The sequence below is a fragment of the Phaseolus vulgaris genome, chromosome 1, assembly GCF_051622355.1.
Source record: "Phaseolus vulgaris cultivar YP4 chromosome 1, ASM5162235v1, whole genome shotgun sequence".
Lineage (NCBI taxonomy): Eukaryota > Viridiplantae > Streptophyta > Magnoliopsida > Fabales > Fabaceae > Phaseolus > Phaseolus vulgaris.
In genome coordinates, this window is record NC_143498.1 from 10550514 (window position 1) to 10573286 (window position 22773).

General features: G+C 33.3%; 1 protein-coding gene across 23 annotated transcripts; it reads left to right on the forward strand.

Annotated features, from left to right (window-relative positions):
- Nucleotides 1–6683: 6683 nt before the first annotated feature.
- Nucleotides 6684–21866, forward strand: LOC137813506 (uncharacterized). Of its 23 annotated transcripts, none has more exons than XM_068615806.1 (18): nucleotides 6788–7241; nucleotides 7313–7355; nucleotides 7726–7847; nucleotides 10588–10729; nucleotides 11839–11946; nucleotides 13327–13471; nucleotides 13555–13646; nucleotides 14366–14459; nucleotides 15011–15488; nucleotides 15662–15804; nucleotides 15975–16303; nucleotides 17534–17701; nucleotides 18371–18661; nucleotides 18811–19227; nucleotides 19327–19371; nucleotides 19466–19551; nucleotides 20677–20767; nucleotides 20977–21866. In XM_068615806.1, exons 1-18 carry the CDS (start codon nucleotides 7147–7149, stop codon nucleotides 21052–21054), a joined length of 2967 nt encoding a protein of 988 aa, XP_068471907.1. In that variant the 5' UTR covers nucleotides 6788–7146; the 3' UTR covers nucleotides 21055–21866. The 23 variants fall into 23 exon arrangements, with proteins under 23 accessions (XP_068471914.1, XP_068471916.1, XP_068471912.1 ...); XM_068615807.1 differs by having other exon boundaries at nucleotides 20680–20767; XM_068615808.1 differs by having other exon boundaries at nucleotides 20686–20767.
- The last annotated feature ends 907 nt before the right edge of the window (nucleotides 21867–22773 follow it).

The window sequence follows — 22773 nt, forward strand, 5'->3', positions numbered from 1 at the left end:
AATAAATTAATTATCTCATGTTCTGTAAAGTTGTTTATCTAATTTATTATTGTATTTTGAAAAAAAATGAAATATAAGTTTTTATTTTGTTTAACATTATTTTAGATTGCAAATCTGAATATGTTTTTTAAAATTATTATTATTAATATAAATTAATTTTGTCTTATTAATCAAAATTAATTAAATACATTATTTAAAATTAAAAATATTAATATACTAATGAAAATTTTGTAACATTTTATTTATATTATGCATAAATCAAATTTAGGCTCCAATACCTTTATTGGAGAATCGAGAGCATTGCTTCGGTGGCTTCCAATGTCTGTGTATCACACCTCATTCACATTTAATTGTACTGTGCAAAAACGTTGTACTTTTATCCATGTTGGTGGGAGCACGAGTGTCTTCATTGCACCTATTTGTGATTGTGGAGATTTTGTTGTTTTGAGAATAACAACAACTAAAAAAAAAGCCGAAAAATGATTTTGGGGTTGTCCTAAGTAAAAGGTAAAAGTTATTCAATTAGGTTTCATGCAAACTTAAGAATGATATTTTAAAATTATTCATTGTTCAATTTTATTTTTTTTCTTCAAAATAGATTAAAAGTAACATGGTTCTAGGCTATAATTTTTTCAAATGGTGCATGAAAGACGTTAACGATGAAATAGATTCAATTATTCTCAGTCAAAGGAATAAGAAATGTCTTTTAGAAAAATCTTTGAAGGTTTCCACAAGAAGGATTTAAATGTTGTTAGTGGGATGTGGTTTTTTTTTCTAATTAACATTATTATGTTCTTAATTTTTCACAAGAAGGATTTAAATGTAATGAATGATTACTCAATTTTCATCCTATGTTTTAAATATCCATTTATTTTTTAAAATATATTAATTTTTTTAATAATAATAATGAAAATCATGATTAATATTAATTTTCTTATATAAATATATATATATACTTAATATAAATTAAATAATCATAGATAGTATTAAAATTATCTAAATACATTAATTTAACTAAAAAAGTTAATTTAAATTAATAAAATGAAAAATAATATAATTATATTTAAAAAAATTATTTTATTTTAGATTATTTTATTTATAATTAAAAATTTACATTATTTTAATTAATTAAAATGTGCACAAAATTAATTATTTTTTTTTTCTTTTTTCATACACATGGGTAAATTTGTAATCTTATAATTTACACCATTAAAAATAATTTAAAATATTCTTACAAGTATCACATCACTCACATATTTTAATAAATTTTTCTCACACATCCACTCTAACATACCTCAATCTAGACACCCTCAACTTTCTTCTCAAATCCTCATACTTCACTCCTCAACACCCTCAACTTTCCACTCTCCAATCCAAACAAAGCATAAGAGTGTCAGCTTGAAAAATATTGTTCTTCAAAACCTGAATCATTATTTTTGCATAATCTTTAGTGCAATAACTGTTTTAACCCATTCAGACACATAATTTTGACAAATTCTTCTTACACCATATCAATTTTAGCATGCACCCGATTTTTCAATAAAATGAAAAAAATGTTCCTAAGAAATGACGAGAATAACTTCAAATAAAAGGAGAATGAGGATAAAAAAAAATACTTCTTAAACTCCTTTTGTGGGATCCATTTTTGAATTTGGATTTCTAGAACATATTTCTAAATTCAAGAAATTCTTTTTCAGAATGTATTTCTAGATTTTGTCTTCCAGATTTTCTTTTCTAAAATGTATTTTTTACATTTTAAATTATTCTTTTGAAATAAAATTTTGATTTTTAAATTGTATTTTTTGAATTATAGATTTTTAATCTTGAAATAGTTGACAAAATATAATTTCTGAATTTTAAAACTTGTAAGTCCTATTTTATCTTCAAAATTTTCTTTTTCATGATGTATTATTTTCATTTTGAATCTTACTTTCCAACATAACATCTTGGTATAATTACCTTTTTGGTTCGTACATTTGGGGTTAATATTCAATTCAATAAAATGATTTTAAACAAAATCAATTTGGTCCCAAGGTTTTTTAAAAATGTTCAATTCGGTCCCTTCTGATACAACCCAAGTCGCTTAAAAAATGATCAAGGAAGCAAAAGACAAAGCACATGGTGAACATTCATCTTAGCGAACAATTCATAACCCCACCAAGGATCACATAGGCCTTACTAGAGGAACTGAACATAAACCAGCACACCAACTATTCTTCCTTTTGGTCTTCTTATAAGATACAAATATGTTTGTAAATAATTTGGACTCACTTTAGGGGTCCAAATGACAAAGATAGGCTAGAATAAGCTGCCTTTAGCATAATAGGGGGTGTAGTTATCATTTTAGCTTGTTCCTAGCCCTTTAGGAATGCAATTTGACCTAGTTTCTAGAAGGATAAGCTTAGGGTGCGAGTTTGACTTAGTCAAACCCTAAGGTTGCCCATTTTTTTCCTTTTCTCATCCTACCCCTCTTGCTTGATTTTCAAGGCTCCTTCACCTGTAAATATGAGGCCTACCCATTGTATTTTCCAAGTTGAATTTGAATGAAGTAAAGAAACTCTGCACAAATTGTGTGAGCTCTTAGTGAGGCTTATGTCCTCTTAGGTTTGAGGTCTTATCTTGAGTGATTAGGAAGCTCCAAGTGGCATGACATTTCTCACCCACCATCATAAGTTTTCTCAGTCCATTTTCCTTCCATTTCTCCATTCCATTTATGTTTTTGTGTCTTTGTTTCTCTTCTTTGTTGCTCTTGGGTTTCACTCATTATTATGAGTATGATGCATCATTTGGGAGGCCATGACCACCATTGATGTTAACCTTGTGCCCTTGTCAATTTCGCAATTGCATCTCATCCTCACTATATCTTGTTTTTCATCTCTGCATCTGTGAAGTGAACCTTCACACTTAACCACTTGGTTAAGTTCGTGTCCAGTGGGAATCTTCCTTAGGTTTTCACTCTTAAATTCCTAAAATCTCAATCTTAAAGTAAAGTGTCACCTTAAATGAAAACTCTTAAAAATCAACTCACATCACCTTCCCTTAAGTTTTCACCAACAACGTTAACGGTTGATGTCGTGGCGCACACACTGGTATTGGTATGCACACGTGGCGCGTTAAGGCTACAATTTTGAGTCTCCATTAATTCTTCACCTTCTTCACCCAACTTCTTCTGCACCCAACTTCTTCACCATTAATTCACCTACATTTCCCACTCATTCTTCTAAAACATCTCCCCCTCTCCCTTCCCTTTATTTATTCTCTTTTCCCTTCTAATGTACCAAAGGAATATCTCTCTCATCCTTAAAGATAGTGGTTGAGTTGCTGGTGTGGTGGGTGCAGGTATTGGTGTTGATGCGGGCATAACTTACAGAGAAGAGAGTTAAAAAGAAAACAATAACCTTTTTTTATAAATTAAAATTAATTTATAAATTTTATTTGCATAATTAATTTAATTTTTTGCACTTAACTTATATAAACTAAACTTAATTTATAAAAAAAAATTGATTTTTTTAATATTTTTTTCTCGTGGAGAACTCTATTTATTTGAAGAAATAATATATATGCTTAACTGCATATCAAAGTTAATACAATTAATACATGATTTAGTAGTTTGCTTTTGTAAAAGGAAAAAAATGTTATTAAAAGAGAAATGTATAAAAATATTTTGTTATTGGCTTGTCTACATTCTCTACTTGCACTTTTCCTCTTCCATTCCTCCTCCCATAGGTAACAGTATTACTATTGTCGGTTTACAGTCCTAACAAAAATAATATCTTATTGACTTTTTTTTTGTATTTTTCCATTCTTATACACCTATTGTATTAGTTTCTACCATTTAAAGTTTGTAAAATTTAAGAAAAAAATATATAGAAATAGAAAAAATAACAAGAGTTTGCATGAATAATTTAACGTATATCTTATACTATTTTGATGATAAAAAGATATTTAAAATCCTTATGATATATTTGAATATATATATATATATATATATGAGAATGAGAGGTTGTTCTAGCACATAGGGTTCCACCTTCAAGAAACACCAATGACACCATGCGAAAACTAACTTTAGTTTTTATGTTTTTGTTCTCTCTCCTCACAACATGGGTTCTTCTGCGTACATTTACTTCTCATCTTGGGGCTTTTGGCTCCTTCATGCATAGCACAAGCTTCAAGTGGTGCACCCATGCAGTCTCTCACAACCACCCGTGATTTACTGCATGGAGCTTGTGTGCACCACAACCTCCTACAACCTCCAAGGTAATTTGACCTAGTTTCTAAAAGGACAAGTCTATGATGCGGTCAAACCCTAAGACTGTCCATTTTTTTCCTTTTCCCATCCTACCACTCTTTCTTGTTTTCCAAGGCTCCTTCACCTATAAATAGGAGGCCTATCCATTGTATTTTACATGTTGAATTTTGATAAGTAAAGAAACTCTACACATTTTATGAGAGATTATAGTGAGACTTGTTTCCTCTTTACATGGTCTTATCTTGAAGAGTGTGAGGCTCTCAAGTGGCGGGCCTTCCACTTATCTTGGTGGCCTCCACACCCCAAGTGGCGTGATCATCCTCACCATCCCTTCCCTAAGTTTCTTCTTCCATTTTTCTTTCCATTTTCCATTCCATTTATGTTCTTAATTTTCATATGTTTCCTTAAATTGTGTTCTTGGGTTTTGGCCTATTTAGTGAGTATGGATTATCATTTGGTTTGGCAATGACCACCACTGATGCTTACCATGTTCTCAATTCATTTTCGCAATTGCATTCCATATTCACCATATCTTGTTTTTTCATCTTTGCCTCTGTGAAGTGAACCTTCACACTTACTTAACCACTTGGTTAAGTTCGTGTCCAGTAGGAATCTTCCTTAGGTCCTCACCCTTAATTGTTAAAATATCAATCTTAAAGTAAAGCGTCACCTAAATGAAAATATCTAAAAATCAACTCACATCATGTGGTATTCAAGCTTTGGTTTTTTAGCTTATCTTGTTTAGAGTTGATTGACACTTTACTTTCAAGCACCTTTAATTCCTTGTCTTTACATTGAAGTACCTTTAAATTATTGTTTTTACTTTCTTGCAATTTATTTTTCAGCCCTTTATTCATCTTCATAAGTTGAGTGCACATCCCAATCCTTCCACTATCTTATATGTGAACAAACTAACTATGTTATATATAGGAGTTCTAAATTCGAGGTCGAATTGTCTCGAACTTGGGGGGCATGATACAACCCAAGTAGCTATGAAGATGACCAAGGAAGAAAAGGACAAAGCACATGATGAACAATCATCTCAGCGTACAATTCATAACCCTACCAAGGATCACATGGACCTCACCAAAGGAGTTGAGCATAAACCATCACACAAACTATTCTTCCTTTTGATCTTCTTATAAGATACAAATATCTTGTAGATAATTTGGGCTCTCTTTAGGTGTCCAAATAGCAAATATAAGCTAGAATAAGGTGTCTTTAGCATAATAGGGGGTGTATGTATCATTTTAGCTTGTTCCTAGCCCTTTAAGAATGACCTAGTTTCTAGAAGGACGAGCTAGGATGCGGGTTTGACTTAGTCAAACTTTAAGGCTGCCCATTTTTTCCTTTTCCCATGTTACCCCTCTTGCTTGTTTTCCAAGGTTCTTTCACCTATAAATAAGAGGCCTACCCATTGTATTTTACATGTTGAATTTTGAGAAGTAAAGAACCTCTGCACATTTTGTGAGAGATTATAGTGAGGCTTGTTTCCTCTTTACATGGTCTTATCCTGAAGAGTGAGGCTCTCAAGTGACGGTCCTTCCACTTATCTTGGTGGCCTCCACACCCCAAGTGGCGTGATCATCCTCACCATCCCTTTCCTAAGTTTCTTCTTCCATTTTCCTTTCCATTTTCCATTCCATTTATGATCTTAATTTTCATATGTTTCCTTGAATTGTGTTCTTGGGTTTTGACTCATTTATTGGGTATGGATCATCATTTGGTTTGGCAATGACCACCATTGATGCTTACTATGTTCCCAATTCATTTCTGCAATTGCATTCCATATTCACCATATATTGTTTTTTCATCTTTGCCTTTGTGAAGTGAACATTCACACTTACTTAACCACTTGGTTAAGTTCGTGTCCAGTGAGAATCTTCCTTAGGTCCTCACCCTTAATTGTTAAAATCTCAATCTTAAAGTAAAGTATCACCTAAATGAAAACATCTAAAAATCAACTCACATCAGGAAGTAAAACATTCACGGTGGAGGGAGGGTGTGAAGAAATGGAGAGAGGGAAAAGTGGAAAAAGGATGAGAGACATTCCTTTCGGACAATAGGAGGGAGAAGAGAATAAATAAAGGGAAGGGAGAATAAGACGTTTTAGAAGAGTGAGTGAGAAATGTAAGTGAATTAATGGTGAAGAAGAAGTTGAGTGAAGAAGGTAAAGAATTAATGCAGACCTAAGATAATAGTCTCACCGCACCACGTGTGTGTGCAAACCAATATTAATGTGTGTCACATCATCAATAGTTAATGCCATTGGTAAAAACTTAATGGAGGAGACCAAATTGCACTTTTTAAAAAAAACTTTGAGACCAAATTGATTTTTTTTTAAAATTATTATATTATATTAAATATTGACTAAAAAATAGAGAAAAAAAATATTCCTAACATCTTCATATTTCACTATTTTTAAGATTTATCTGTCTGGAACATAAAACACTATATTTCAAATTTTCCTGTTTTGAAAAAAATTGTTAATTCTAAATTTCATATTCCGAAAACACACAAAATATGAAAAACACCTTCTGGACCACCATTTCCAGAAACTTACTTTCCACCATTTCACCCAAAACCCCTGTTCACCACCCATTCTTATATGAAACCACTAACCTAACCTTGTAACACACTAACATTAGCTCCACTGCACCTCGCCGCAGTTCAACGCTGCCACCACTGGAAACCACTAACATCAAACAGAGCTTTCTCTTTTCAAATAAAACGTCGAAAGACAATTTTAGAATTTTAAAAATTCAATGAATGGAGGTTAAAAAAATTGGGTGCCGGAAGTGATTGTCCGAAGATGTTGAAGACGAAAGCATTCCAAGGTGCTCACGTGTTCATGTCGCGAAACCTCGTGCCGCCGGAAGTCTTCGACGCGCTGCACGATGCCGTTAAAGATAACGGCGCTGAGCTCCACCTCTGCTGCGACCCCTCCCGTAACGGCCCCAACGATTACCACATCATTGCTTCCAGAAAACACGTAATTAGTTCCACTCATGCTCTCCTTTATTTTCTCCTCTTTCTTTTCTGATTCCTCTCTCTGTTTCGCAGGAAAAGTTCGATCATCTCAAATCCAAGGGCTGCAAGTTGCTCGGTGATTTTCCGTTTCTACTTTGCTTGTATTATCTGTTTGAATTTGCCTTCTCTATTGCTTATTGAACCAGTCTGGATTCTAATGTGTGTTAGACAATGGTAGTTCTAGGTTTTAGTGGTGGTATACGAGAAATTCTTCCATAGTCTCTCTCAATCTTCATTCAGCACATAATCAAGTGTTATTAATTCTTTTTTGTAAATTTTAATATTTAAATAAGTTATATACATTAGTTTGGACCAATGCAGTAGTTCAAAACCACCTAATAAGTTCACACACTCTTTATAAGTGTGTCTTTGTGTTGGTTTATGTAGTTGAAATTGAAATTGGTGTTGTTCGTGAGTCTTTGTTTTTTCTTTATTTTATTGAACAGGTCCTAGATGTGTTCTTTCGTGTGCCAAAGGTGGAAGGTCTCTGCCTAAACAAGGCTTCACTTGTTGTCTTGCCATGGACGGCGTCAAAATACTTGCATCTGGTTTTGATACGGAAGAGAAGGTATTTTCGTTGTTGTCCATGTTTGTGTGTTCCTATTTTCATTGTAAATCTTCATTTTGGTTGCTATGATTGTGAGGACTATTTATTTCCCCCGTCTTTAAAAATTTCTCAATTCAATTCAATCCCTGGATTTGAGGAATGTTTCAAAATTTTGTCCTCTTTTCTTCTTCACTAGGTTTTTTTTCCCATTGTCATTAGGGGTTAAGATGAATAAAACTTTACTGCCTTTTATATAGTCAGGGACTAGAGGGAAAGTTTTGTAAAGTGAGGGGCTAAAGTGAACACTTACAATCTCAACAACCAAAAAGGTCCTTTCTGGCTCACTTTCTTTGTCAGCATTGCCATGAACTGCAATGTCTCTCTTTTTCCTCGAACATTCTTCAACAGAAAAAGGAAAATAAAAAGGAGTTATGAAAGATTTCTTTAATATGAGCAACTTTTGATTTAAATATTGTTACTATTTGAAGTTAAGTTATGTATTTCAATTCATATTTTGTCTGGCCTTCCCTCCCTTTTAATTTAATTTTAACTTGTCATATTTTGATGTTTTCATTCTCTTTGTTGTTTTTGGCTTTCTTAGTTTCTCTGTTTTCAATTATTTTGATCATGGATGTTTGTTTGAAGAGCCAAAACCCCAGAAACTCAAAAAGTAATCCAAGAACCAAGTGGTGATAGCTTTCAAAGGAGATAAATATTTGAGTTTTAAGAAAAGATATTGAAGGAGGATAATAAAACTTACAATGTAGTACTAATTTCATTTTAGATGAGATGTCTAAGAGAATTTGGTTGGGTGCTACTGTAGTCTTGTGAATCAAAAGGTTTAGAATTGTGAGATAAGCAATCTTAATGGTGGAATGAAAATGTTCAAGGCAATGTAAGAAACAAAAGAGAGTGCTTAACGTGTTATAATCATGCTAAAATGTTAAGGATTAGACAAGGTATTGGAATACTAGAAAGGACACAAAGAAAGCTGTGAGTGAGACACAATCTAAATCTTTTGAAGAGTTTTAACAGGATATTGGATCAAAGAATGGAGAAAGTATGATGTTGCCAAAAATAAATAATGGAAAAAAGGATATTTGTATCAACTCTGATTAAAAAAAAACTAAAGTATGTTCTACTTAGGATTTAAGATAAAATAAGGATCTGATTGTTAAGTACAGTTAATTAGGTGATAGGTGTAAGAATGACATCCCCCCAAAACGTTGTGGGCCATCTCAATAAAGAAGACTGGTACAAAAGTGTTTCTACCAAGTGATGTTGTGCTCAACAACTTTGTTTTGTTGTGGTCTATGGGTGCATAATGTCTAAAGAAGAATCCCTTATGAATTTAGAAAATAGTGAGATTAGGAGGGCAAGTATTCTTTTGCATTGTCAATTCGTAAAATTTTAATTAACAAACCAAACTGATTTTGAATTTAGGTAAAAGAAACTATGAAAAATAGACAACACATCAAAATGACTTTTCATTAGAAAAGCTCAAGTACAACTTATGTAATGAAATGAAATATCCCATTGTTAACATACATACTTGAATGGGGCCCTAAATATCAAAGCGAGTTAAAGCAAAAGGTGATACAACATATTTATTGACACGAGGACCATAATAGTGTGTTTACCTATTGACACAACTCACACTGAAAAGGCTTAACATTGGAAAAACTAGGACAAAGTAAGCACAATTTCTCCACACTTTAGGTGGCCAAGACATAGATGTTCAAGAGTAATAGAGGTAGAGGAGACATAGGCAATTGGAGAATGAGCTGATATAATCCTTAGACTCATGTCCTCCTCCAATCATGTGTCCAGTTCATTGATCTATACAAGAACAAAGTTATTTTCAAACAGGGTACCAAGAGTGCTGGTGAGTTTGCTAAGAGAGATTAAATTGGATGGACAACCAAGAACAAATAATACAAAATGTATGGAAAGGTTAGGAAGAGGATGAGTTTTTCTGGTACGCGAAACTTTAATTTGGGGGCCATCTATGAGAGTAATAGAAGGCAAGGTATAATAGAGTCAAGGAAGTAAAAAGAGATTGGTTACCAAGGCACCAAAATCAAGGATCCAAGGTCCAAAGAGGGGAACTTGGAAATGAAAGCTATAGTATCACTAGATTGCACCACAATAGTAACAAGTGAGGGAGCTTCATGGGTTGCACTAAGCTGGGGAAGCTCATTATATTCAGCAGTAAAGATAGTATTATCTAAGGCTGTAGTGGTGACTTGGGCCACATTGACGGATTAAGACTGCTCCCTAACTTTTGTTCAACACTATACTTCAACATGTCCCCAATTCATACAGTAGTCTCAATAAAGACTGCATTCACAACTACCACATCCTCCGCAACAGGATGATTGTGAGACAAGGGCAAAAGAATCCCTAGTAGATGTGGAAGAGGATCCGAAAGTATATAGAGTAGAGAGACACCAACCCCAATAAAATCTGATTTTGAACTACAACTAGATTAGGTGGTAGTCCAGCGAAAGAAACAACTGTAAAGAATTGTCCTTGTTGGTTGTGAAATATCTCTGCACCACTAGCAAAGGGCGTAAGAGTGGAATATTTTGGAATGAAGTGATCAAGTTTATTCTAAGGTATGTCTACATGCCCATGTTTTCCAATTTAATATTCATTAACGTATTGAGGACATTGTAGCAACAGTGAACATAATTACAATTTTTTGGCCTTTGTGTACACATCAACACAGGTAGGTGTTAACCTGGAACTATGCTTGTAGGTTGGGAGCAAGGGAAAACCAAAGAACATTGTATAGAGAGGCATCAATCTGTTTCCAACATTTTTTATTGGCGGCAGGAATGTTTGCCATTTTGGTGGTCAAGTGGACAACAGCAGCCCAATTGGTGCAATTGGCTGTTCCAGTGAGTTTTTCACACAGAACAAGGGGAACCTGTAGAGGGGGGAGTGCTTGTAATTGTGTGATTTAAACATGCATGAGTACTCTTATACACAATAAAGAAGAGATACAATAATAAGGAACAAAATCAATACCTTCTAATGGGAAATATTTTGTAAGGTATTTCCTTATCATATTATATCATATCTCCCTAAATAAAATCTTGTCATATATCTAACATAATCGGATCATATCACTAACATAATCAAATCATATCTCTAACACTAAATTAAAATGGATCAAAATTATGAAAATAATGGGAAAATAACAGATGAAACACATGTGATACAAACTAGATGGTTAATCTCAGATTTAGAAAGAATAATATATTTCTTCTATGTTTCAATAATGAGGCCTTTGGACCTGTAAATACGTGAGCTTGTTGGTTATTTTAGGAAATATAGAGAGCTAATTCTAAGGAATCAAATCCCTGTAATCATGGGATTGTTTTTAAATACATAATCCTAGTATAAATGGCAAGATACACCTGTAATAAATAATAAATTATAGCAAGGATAAAATAAAAAACATTCTAAATTACATAATGAGCAGCACTGTTTTGACAATTAAAAACGCAATAGACATCGAGGATTATTCCTGATCACGAGGTACCAACCAAATTTAAAGGAAAGTATTGTTGTCCTACTGTATGTTTAGTTATATTCTATCGTAGTGAATATTATGTTTTGAAGGGATGAGAAAAAAGGTGGGAGTTCTAGAAATAAGAATGAGAAGATGCATGATATGAAATGATAATACATGAGAAGATATTGGTATGATACCAATTAAGGAGATGGCAAAATTCTTTAAAGTGGTTTGGGCATGTGCAAAGAAGGTTACTAGAAGTCCGAGTGAGGAGAGTAGATTGTGAAGAGGGATCTCATGGTGAATAAAATTCCTGTGAATTTCTTCTTTAGTTGAGCTTGATGGCATCGTGTGATCCACGTAGCTGGCCTCGCCTAGTTGGATCACCTAGTTGGATAAGATTTTTTGTTGTTTGTTGTCTTCTCCTATACTTCTTCCTCATCTTTTCTTAATCTCAATTGACAGTGTTTAATGTATGTGATCTTGCAGGTTAAGATAGATGAATTAGTGGCTGAAATGGGGGGAGTGCTACACACTAAGACATCGTTGGATCTGAACTTTGTCCTTGTGAAAAATGTTTTAGCTGCAAAGTACAAGGTCTGGTACTAGTTTATATTGACACTTTCTCTTCTATTAATGAAATCTATTTGACTTCACTTTTCCAGTGCAGCTATTCATCATTGGACTCTATTTCAACTTGTCATAAAAAAATACATTTCTGCATGCTGATCTTGATGAAGAAGTCTACTTGGAACATTTTTTATTTATTTTTGTATCATATATTTGTTTTCTACAAGAAAAGATTATATATGTATAATTATAAACACTTTTATTTATTTTCATATCATATCTTTGTTATTAGAAGGTATCAAATCTCCTCTATTTATTATATTGATTCCTTTTTCTCAATATAAATAAAGCACTAGTGCTATCTCAGAAATACACTATTTCAGCTCATGTTTCTCTCATTCCCAGAGTTTAACATTCGAAAACATTCTTAATTAAGAGTTGGAAAAGAGGCCAATGACAAGTGACCATGGAGAATAGTAGTCGTACGAAAGCCATTTTGGCCAATGGAGAGAGTAATATTAAAATCAGATAGAAAATCTTACACCAACTTGTAATATGGTTCAGGTTTAACTTAACTACAAAACCAGTTTGTAAAGTGAGTGTTGTCACCCACTTGTAATCATTAATTTGGCTATATCACTAATTGATACGACATTGCTGACATCCTCCTCATGTTTATTAGACATCTTGAGCATGAAGTTTGCAACATTGGGCATCTGCAACTAGTTTGATGATGAGCCAATAATGGGTGGTCCAATAGACCTAGTAACAACAATTAGATGCAAAATAGACTTGTTAAAAGAGAGAGAAAATCATTGACTTAATTAGACTGAAATTGTATGTTTATTTCACAAGATGTAAGTTTATATCGGCTTATTACATTAACTGTACCTAAATTGAGGATATTTTGCTTCCTCTAAACCAGAGATATACTCCTATAAACCACTACTATTGCAATAAATACAAAATATATTGCTCTAGTTTTCAACAAATTCAACTGGTGCTCTTTTCCGTGGTCATGGCTCAGTATTTAAGGAAATTTAATATATCTATTTGGTCTGGAGTAATATAAAATAATGTTTGGCACTTGTTTTGTGCACAGTTTAGCTTCCAAATTGTTGGTGGCTACAATGGCTCTTAATAGAGCTCATATGTTCTGTTTCTCGGCCTTCTACTGAGTTGGTTTGGCTATTTCCCTACAATGCATCTAGATGGCCATTTGATTATGCAAATGTGCCGATACTAAAAATCCACCTGCCTTTTCTGAATATACAATTTGTATTTTAAGTGGGTGATAATTCAAAAAATCAGTTAGACTGTCTTATTCAATCTTTGTGGAGGTTTTAATTGTCATATTGAAATTTTGTTCATGCTTTACTATCTAATACATTTCTTTATGTTTGGCAGTGGGCTTTGAATGAATTGAAGAAACCAATAGTCACGTATGAATGGTTAAAACAATGCTCGGAGGAGCATCGTGTTGTTCCTCAAGAGTCATACAAGGTCCTTCCTTTCTCTGGGTTAAAGATTTGTGTTACTGGAATTCCAGCAGGTTGTAACTTAGCTATCTGCTAGTTTTGCTCATAATAGAATGCTTCTTTGTTGGATGCTAATGATTTTGATATTTTTTTTCAGATGTTCGTAAAGAGATGGAGAAGCTTATTTTACAAAATGGTGGAAAATACTCCGCGGAATTGACAAAGAATTGCACACATTTGATTTCTGAGATATCCTTCTCATAGTTATTGTAAATGATTGTGTATATTTTGGACATGCAAATATTCATCTATTATTTGAGTAGAGAGCATATCTTATATTATTTTTCAGTAGTTCGTCTGCCAAAATGCCAACAACGTATGTGTTTCTAATAGGGACTTGCATATTATGGGGTACTTAATTCCCACGTTGAGTATTATGGGATACTCAGTGAAAAATTTAAGTGTCTGGTTATCTCCCCTTAGTTGCTAGTTTTTAAGGATGAGTTTTCTAAGTGCTTGGGTGCTTACTAATTGATATCAAAGTTGGCGTTCAATGTATTGGAAAAGACTACCTATTGAAGAGCACACATTGTTTCAATGTATGACATTTATTTATTTTTATTTTCTAACAATCCACAATAATTGTCAGATTTCTGTTTTCAACAACAGCTGGCTTGGTGAAATTTTGTTTCTCCTGCATTAGTGAACCTTTTGATAACTCAAGTTCATGTATCTGAAATACTTTTTGGCATGCTATTCTGCATTTTGCTTGTTTTGGTGTCTGCTATTCATTAGCCTATTATAGGCTTAGATGCTCTACTTTACTGGCTAGTTGTCTAAAGGTATGGAAGGTTGTTCTTGTCTTTTTCTGTGAGATCCTCTATGCCGGAATAATTGAGTACATGAGCTCAAGGATATGTTATAATTGTTTAAACTTGGTGGATATTTGTGTTCTTGACTGTTCTTACGCTCCTCAAGGTGACAAGTATAAGGTAGCAAAACGATGGGGCCACATTCATATTGTGATAAGTAAATGGTTTGATCAATCAATTGCTCGAAGAGGTAACTTCTATGCTTTAATGATGTATGTTGCACTACCTTTCAGGTTCAAAACTGAATAGTAGAATGCCATATGTTAAAATACAATGTTATTATAATATAGTAGTCTCAGAATTTGGGTTTAGGCTAATCAACTTCAAAATGATGTATGTGAGGGCTACCCCTCTATACACTATTTTGGCCATGTCACCGGTCAATGTGAGATTTTCAACACTTCCTTACTATAAGGACTACACATCTTGAGTTTGAAGTTTATATTGGACTTCTACATGTGATCTAATTTGTGGTACAGAAATGCATATTTTTGGAGGAGCAATTTTATCTATTTATATATGGAGGCCAATGTGATTTCATCAATATCTTAGGAGGACCAAATGAATATTTACTCAGCCGGTAGGAATTTGAAGTTAGTGTTTGTGTCGGCATACAATTATTCAGAGCCATATTAATTATCTTTTTTCCTTTCTACTTTCCATCTCATCTCTAAAATTTCAATGCCACTCATTGTATCTGACTTTCATCATTTATTTATTTGTTTTTCTTTTCATGGATAGCATGTCTGAATGAGGAGTTCTTCCCTGTTCTGCATGGATCTGTATCTTCACATAAAGTAACTAGGGACTTAACAATGCAACACTGCCAAGAAAAGGATATTGGGAAATTGCAATCTGCGGCATCCTCAGGTGCTACAGATTCAAATGTGCAAGTTTCTTGCTCTGAGTTTGTGGAAAGAGATCAAGAAGCTATGCCATCAGAATATATGTCCTCTGTTTCTTGTAGATTTGCTAAGGAGGCAGATGCTGAACCTCCATTGCAGGCCAGTGGTGACTTGAACTTTGACGGTGTTGTTGCTGATGATTCTGAATCTGATGATAATGACTTGTACTTATCAGAGTGCAGAATATTACTAGTTGGTTTTGAAGCTCTAGAAATGCGGAAACTAGTTAATATTGTGCGTAAAGGTGGAGGCTCCCGGTATATGTGTTTTAATGACAAATTGACACACATAGTAGTTGGGAATCCTACTGAAATGTAAGTCAACTGTGATATTATAAAGAATCTTTACGGGTGCATTTCATTTTTATGTTTCTATCTTGAATATATATTTTAGATTGTTACAAGTATCAATCTTAAATGTTTGGCAACATTATTTCTTTTTTCCTTCTCTTTTGCTATCTACCTTTACATGCATTGTGTTTTTCAAGGGAAAAGAAGGATGTGAGGAGTCTTGCTGCTTTAGGTGTAATTTATGTTGTTAAAACCACATGGCTTGAAGATTGCGACCATAAAAAGATAGAAGTCCCTGTTCTTAGGAGACACATTGCATATGATCTACTTCATCCAAAAGGTCTGGTATTGTGATGCACATATTCGCTTTTGTAGTCTGTCTATTATCTCTTCACCATGTTCAAGCTGGAGAACACTTTTTTGTTAATTTATTAGATATTTCTTAAATAATTTATTAAGTTGATTTTATTGAATTCATGCTTTATTTGTTCTCTAATTTCTTAAACTCAGCAAGCTTGGTAAAAGGAACTGTAACAGGAAGCACATCTATGGATCACAGTAAAAGCTCCAGTTGTCATCAAAGCTCGCATCAGGTGGACTTCAAAATTGTGCAGCCAGAATCTTTGGAGAAAAGAAAAGAAGAGATACAAGATATGGATATAAATGGTTACTCATTCCGTAAAGCAAATTGTAGAACTATGTTGCAAAATCAACTTCCTGATAGTAAATTGAGCACACAAAGAATGAGCCGGCCTGACTTCAGTGTTCATTATGAAAAATCTACAAATGTTTTCAGAGGAAAATTGTTTTGTTTCTCAAATTTGTTTCCTGAAGAAAAGGTAAGTCGTTATGATCTTATTAGGCATAAACTCTTCCTGAAGTGTCTATTTGGTTATTTTAAATCACCCCCGGCATACTTCATGGACAAGAAAGATATATTCAAGTTTTTTCGTAAACAAAAAAGGGCCACAGCTTTATTCTAGTAGAACCTGGAACTTTATCAGTATTAGATTTAGTATAAAAACGTGTTCACATCACAATTTAAGCTTTTGGGATAGTATTTTCATGACATGATATCAATTCTGAAAGGATTTATGACCAAAAAAGTTGAGCTCAATCCTTGCTATCCCTATTCTTCTAGTAAAAGTTGAAGCAAAAGGTAGGTGGGCCTGTGTATTGGGTTTATGCATAAGGTTGAGGTTGCAAAGGAAGTTTATTTTTCCACAGGCCTCAGGCATTCATTGAGGTTGCATAAGGTTGTGTCAAGTAGTTAGTTATCAAATTGAGCTTAATGGTGTACCAGTATTTGTTAATGGTTAATTTGGAATCATAGAAACAGGAACCAATTATCCAAAAAAAGTAAGTTGATTGGTGGAGGAACTTGACTGCTTTTACATTAAACATGCTGCCTCACATGAATCCCTTGGTCTTGTAAATGTGGATGCACAAACATACCCTACCTTGTGCTAAAACTTAACCTTTTGCTTTAGACAAATGGGGCAACAAGGAACACAACCTAGATTACATGCTAATAGGTGATTTATTAGATGCTTTGTAGACAAATTTAAATAAATTACTAAGACAGTTGAATACCATAGAAACTATTTCAACCACAACCTTTTGGTGCTTGGACTATTCATTTTTTATATGCATGATATCTGAATCATCTATTTTTATATGATCTAGCTATTTAGTGTTTTCTATGTGTTAAACTATACGTAAGGAGAAAGGCATTGAGCTGAAACCGGGGGTTCTGAGACAACACGGATGCTGTATTTATGTTGAGAAGAATAAATACAATAAGTAGAAGAAATTTGACATCCTCTAAGAATAAAGAAATGATGCAGGAATAAATATAATTGTTTCTAATAATACATAAATAATCAAGATATTCTTGATTATATAGAATCTTCTCCTTATTTTTATAATTATAACAATATGTTTTCTTTTTTCTGGTTTCTAAAATTAAAGTTTCTATATGAGTAATCATAAATGTTGTGTTTCACCAAAGATATGCAGATATATATGTTTGTGGATACTGTTTAATTTTAGTTTTGATCACTTTTCAGAGAGGTGAGATTGTTCAATGGATAAGTCAAGGTGGAGGAGAGGTAATAAGTGGGAAAACAAAACAGATTGTCCACTACACTGTTGAGTGTCATGGTGTAACACCCATGTTGACTGGTGATTCCACGAGTTTGTACATTTCCAGTCATTGGATACGATCTTGTTTGGAGGTAAGCCTTATTAGTCACAAATGTAGATTTCCCTTCTCACCTCTATTTTAAGATGCTTTTTATCTTCTGCATTTTTCAGGTGCTGTGCTTGTTGGGCTAAAATTCGTTATTTATATATTGAATGATTAGGATAGATTTAAGGCGAAAACCCAAACTAGTCTTGGTCCATGTGTCCCAAGTTATTATATCAAAAGTGCTATTAACAAGAATAAAATAATGACGGAAAGTTGGATCCATTTTTATATAGCTGCAAAAATTCAACACTTCAATCACTTGTGATGCATGGATGTATTCTTTTCCTTATATTTTTCTGAATTTAAATCCTGAAATTGTGGTTACATCTATCCTTTTCTTATCTCTAGTATCATTTATTATCACAAAGGAAAGAATCTTAAAAAGTAAACAGTAAGAATAACTCAACCCTACTAAATTAGTTTTTAAGATGAAGTTTGTTTGGATTTAGTCATATAATCAATATGGAATCTCAAACTCACCCTCATGCTAGGACAAGATATCTCGAGTGTGGAACTAGATATTTGTAAAGGCTCCATAGCTGTGTATATGCTTCTATTACCATTGTGTATGATGATTCCTTTTTCTGTTGAAAGCTGGATACATTGAGAATATATGTTGGTTTACATACTTATACTTTGATTATTTTTCTTGAAGGCTGGATCCTTGCTGGATGTTGACACTCACATTCTTTATTCTCCACTTCCCTGCCATGTTCCCTTGCCTGGATTTGAAAGATTCCGGTTTTGTGTTTCACAGTATGAGGAGAAAGACAGGAATCTGCTAAGAAACTTGTGTTTTGTTCTAGGAGCTAAATTTGGGGAGAAGTTGACTAAGAAGGTTACGCATTTGTTGTGTAAATTCACGAATGGACCCAAGTATGATGGTGCTTGTAAATGGGGGATTCAATCAGTTACATCTGAATGGATATTTGAATGCATCAAACAGGTAATATTATTTATGGTGACCGAGTACAGGGCAGTGAGAGCTTTAATATATGTGCATTGACATTTTGTTTTTCATGAAAGTCTACATTTTCTATGTTATGTGTTAATTACTAAAAAGGTCCTTATCTACATGCAACTAATTTTTTCCAGAATGGAGTTGTTGCCACTGATCGATTTTTACCAAAAGAAGTAACTGCTCAAGATCGAGAGGCAGGAATTTGCACTGGGAGTCAATTTCCTACCCAGGCTGCTCAAATGATAAGTGACATGCCCTCGCAGTTGTCAAGTCAATCACAAATTTTGAGAGGCATCACAAATAAAAATGTGGGTTGTGGAGTTGATAATCATGAGGCCAATTTCAAGAAACCAAGTGTTTATAGCAAAAAGGCAAGACTTGTGGAAGAACCTTGCCTGTCTACTAAGATGCCTTTCGCATCAAATTCAGGTATTCATGCCTATGAAAAGAATTTTTCTGAAGACAATATGATAATAGATGCTGGGGAGGTGTGTCCTACTGTTCCTGATGTTGCTTCTGCAATTGAGGACTTGTTAGAGCAGACTAGTAAGGTACAACAGCTGCATTTTTTGTTATGTTGATATTTCATTAAATTTGTTTGTACTTATGGCCAAAGTATTCCTGCTCAACTTGTTCGTTTTCTTACAAAGATGCATGGTCAGAGGTCCCCAGCACAGACAGGGTGTCAGAGAGGTGTATCCTTAAGTGTGATCAATTTCATATATGTTATTTTATTTTATAATTTCCTTAATTTATTTTTGGGAGTAGTTATCCTTGATGGTAGAATAGATTTACCCATCTAATCTTTCAGTCCTTGGTGAAGATAATTCCAATCCTCATACCGTCTTTGGGTTATCTAAACACTGGTCAAACAGGTTAGCTCCGTAGTTCCCTGTTTAAAATGTATCATATTGTTCTCATTCGCCACATAATCTCTGTCAGAATTTGATTGTTTTACCACGGCCTTTAAAAGACCTATTTGATCACTTTATTGATTAGAATTTATTGAACACCATGTTTATCTATAGGAATTATTAGTGGAGATTGAATCTCGTAACTATTTTTTTATATACACTTTTTCTTACCCTTTGTATTCTTATATTCATTAAGTAATTTTTAGTTTCCATTATCTAAGATCTACCCATAAAGATTGAAAGTATATAATTATAACAATTAATAAAAATGAAAAATATATATTTTTTGTACATTTTATTTTTATGTGCACAAATTTTTATAAGTTTTATATAAATTTTAGATAGATTTTTTAATTAATCTTGTTATAATAATTAGTTTTTAATTACCATACGCAAGCCTGTGTGGTTAAATAAGAATAGGATTCACATAATTTTATGATTTCCTACAACTTTCAACCAATAAAAGAGTGTTTGAAAGAGTTTATTATTTTCGTGCAAATATCATATATTACTCCATCATATGGAGATTGGAGGTTAAGCTAAATAAGGATGATTATAAAGTATTGGTGATAAATAAAAGAATATTTCAGATTTCTTAGTTTCTTGATTACCATAATTATGTAGATCCTGGAATTGGCCAAGGACAAAAGTCCCGCAATACATTTTCTCTGAATATTTAACAACATCCAACTAGTTGCATAAGGCTATTTCATTTAATATACCATGGGTGGCGCTTGCTTAGAATTGGCGTCTCATCCGTTTTTACGTTGTCCTGTGTCTCCGTAGAATTTTTTGTTCTGCCTTTTGGAAATAACCTGGACATGCCCTTTGATGGTTAAAATTGAAGTAGAAAGATTGACTCTGTGGCAATGTGCAATAACTTGTGCATTTGGTTGGAGCATAACTATGAAATCTTCAAGGTGCCATTTGCACAACTATTATTTTTGGATAATATGTTTTTTGTGTAAAAAGCATGATAATAAAGTTCAAACTCTTGTCTATTTTGATAACAATGTAAATTATACCAGAATGCATATCATTTTTTCACCTCTCTTTTGAATCGGTACTGAGCATATATTGTGTTAGAAGTGGCAGAAAAGATGATAATGGGGAGGCTTCTGAAGACAGACGAGCAGGAATATACGATGGATTTAGTGAAACACAGACAGAATCTCAGGTTATATTTTGGACATTGGCTACTGCTTTTACTGTTCAATTTTTTCAAGTATTTTGTCTTGTTTTTGTGACTTCTTTTTTTGTTTTAACACTCATTGTTACTTACAAGTCTTTCCCTGGAACAAGAATTAGTTACCTTTTGCACTTGCTATTGACTAATGACTATTTGAGTGTTTTTGGTGGATGTCATTTACTTTTGTCACAATGCAGGTTGTTAGTTATGAAGAAGATTTATCAGGAAGGCAAAGGCTTATAGATATAATCCGAACTCGAAGTGGCACGCAGTGAATAGGAACAAAAATCTGTCTTGTCCTGATTTCAAATACAAAAGATAAAAGAAAAAAAAAACTCAATCTTGGTCAGCTAACGAAGGGAACATCAGCAGCAGCTTAGTATATAGGTCAATCAATTATGTCTGTACCTTAGTGTCTAAACATGTTGAGTTTGATTGAGAAATAACACCCTTAAGTGCACAGAATTAGGTTGGAAAATTATAACGAAAATGACAAAGGTGTTCTGATAATTTTGATCAAATTCATCCTAGAAGAAAAATTTATCTAGCTATAGAATCATGTCTAGTACCAATCTGCCTGATTGTCTACCAGTAAAGTGGGCAGGGGCGGAAGAAAAGGGAATAAACATGTGTTAGGTTGTGTAAATGAGTAATTTCTGCTGGCATGTCTGTTCTGATCGGATAAGCAAAATGCTTTTCAAGAATCTGAAGTCACGTGACATTTCTGGCGAGACAGTGGCTGCATGTTTGTTTCCTTCAGCGTTCCTGATGCACCCCTCTACTTATTTACGCCACAGAATTGTAACAAGACACAAAGCAGCACTTGATTGCATCAAAATGGACGTGGATTATAGAATGCCAAAAGTTAACCCCCAACATGCAATTAATAGCTTCTCATCAAGAGTAGTTATGTACCAAGGATAGAGGGGATGTGAACCTACGAATTTTTATGAGAACTAATTTTCAATTAAGACTTCCTATGAAGAATTACATCCCAAAAGACCAGATGTAATAAATCAACAGATATAAAAATCTCGTGTATGTTGAATATTTTTGTACAAAGTTGTTATAATTGTTCTTATCTTCATCTTTGTGTTGTAATCCTTTATATAAAGTGACGATGATCGTTTGAAGCTCGAAACACCAATACTTGATGTTGCACTAATTTCATTCTGCATATCTTCATCGTTTTAGCAGTACAAGCTTAGAAGGGAAACTTCAGCTTTGATAAATCTAATGAGTCCTAAATGTTTATCTGCTTATGAACAATTCAAATAGATTCTTAATATATTGTAATAAAGGCAAATCTAATTGATTAAAATAGAATCATTATTTTGAAAAACTTATGTTTATGAAAGCTTATGTTAACATTGTATTTCGAAAACTTTCCATACTTACAATTTTAAACGTTGAAGCATATTTTAGATTTAAATGATTAATCTATACAAATTTGGTAATAAACATTTAAGAACTTAGAAATATTTTGTAGGACAAAATAATAAAGTTCAGAAAGTCCTGATTGGATAGATTGTCTATCACGAAAACAAAGACAAAATCGTCTAATGCATTTAGGACTATTAGATCGTCTTACATGTTAAGTACTACAAGATCGTCTAATAAGTTTAACATAAGACAAATATCTAACATATTTAACACTTGTGAGATTGTCTAATACGTTTAGCATAGTGAGATTGTCTAACGCATTTAGCAATGGGAGATCATCTAACATGTTAACACATAGACTATCTAACATGTTTATCTTAACACTGTACATGAAAATCAACTTTGTTAAAAACCTTTGCGTATCTTATAACTTTTGTTATTATCGAAATCTCATAGACTTGCTTATACGTATAAGACCATCTAGTGGGGTGTTGGACCGTCTAGAAGTGACTAGACCATCTAGTATCTTCACGCACTTCACTCTCTCCATTTGAAAAGATGGTTATACAAAGATTATATGGTATCTCAGTTGGCAAACAAATGCATTACAT

Excerpts from the sequence above, each read along its gene's own strand:
- LOC137813506 (XM_068615798.1), top strand. The coding sequence starts at position 7,147 with ATGCCGTTAAAGATAACGGCGCTGAGCTCCACCTCTGCTGCGACCCCT. Across the intron at positions 13,472-13,554 it reads TGTTACTGGAATTCCAGCAG|ATGTTCGTAAAGAGATGGAG; the intron begins GTTGTAACTTAG and ends ATTTTTTTTCAG. Across the intron at positions 14,460-15,010 it reads TCAATCAATTGCTCGAAGAG|CATGTCTGAATGAGGAGTTC; the intron begins GTAACTTCTATG and ends TTTCATGGATAG.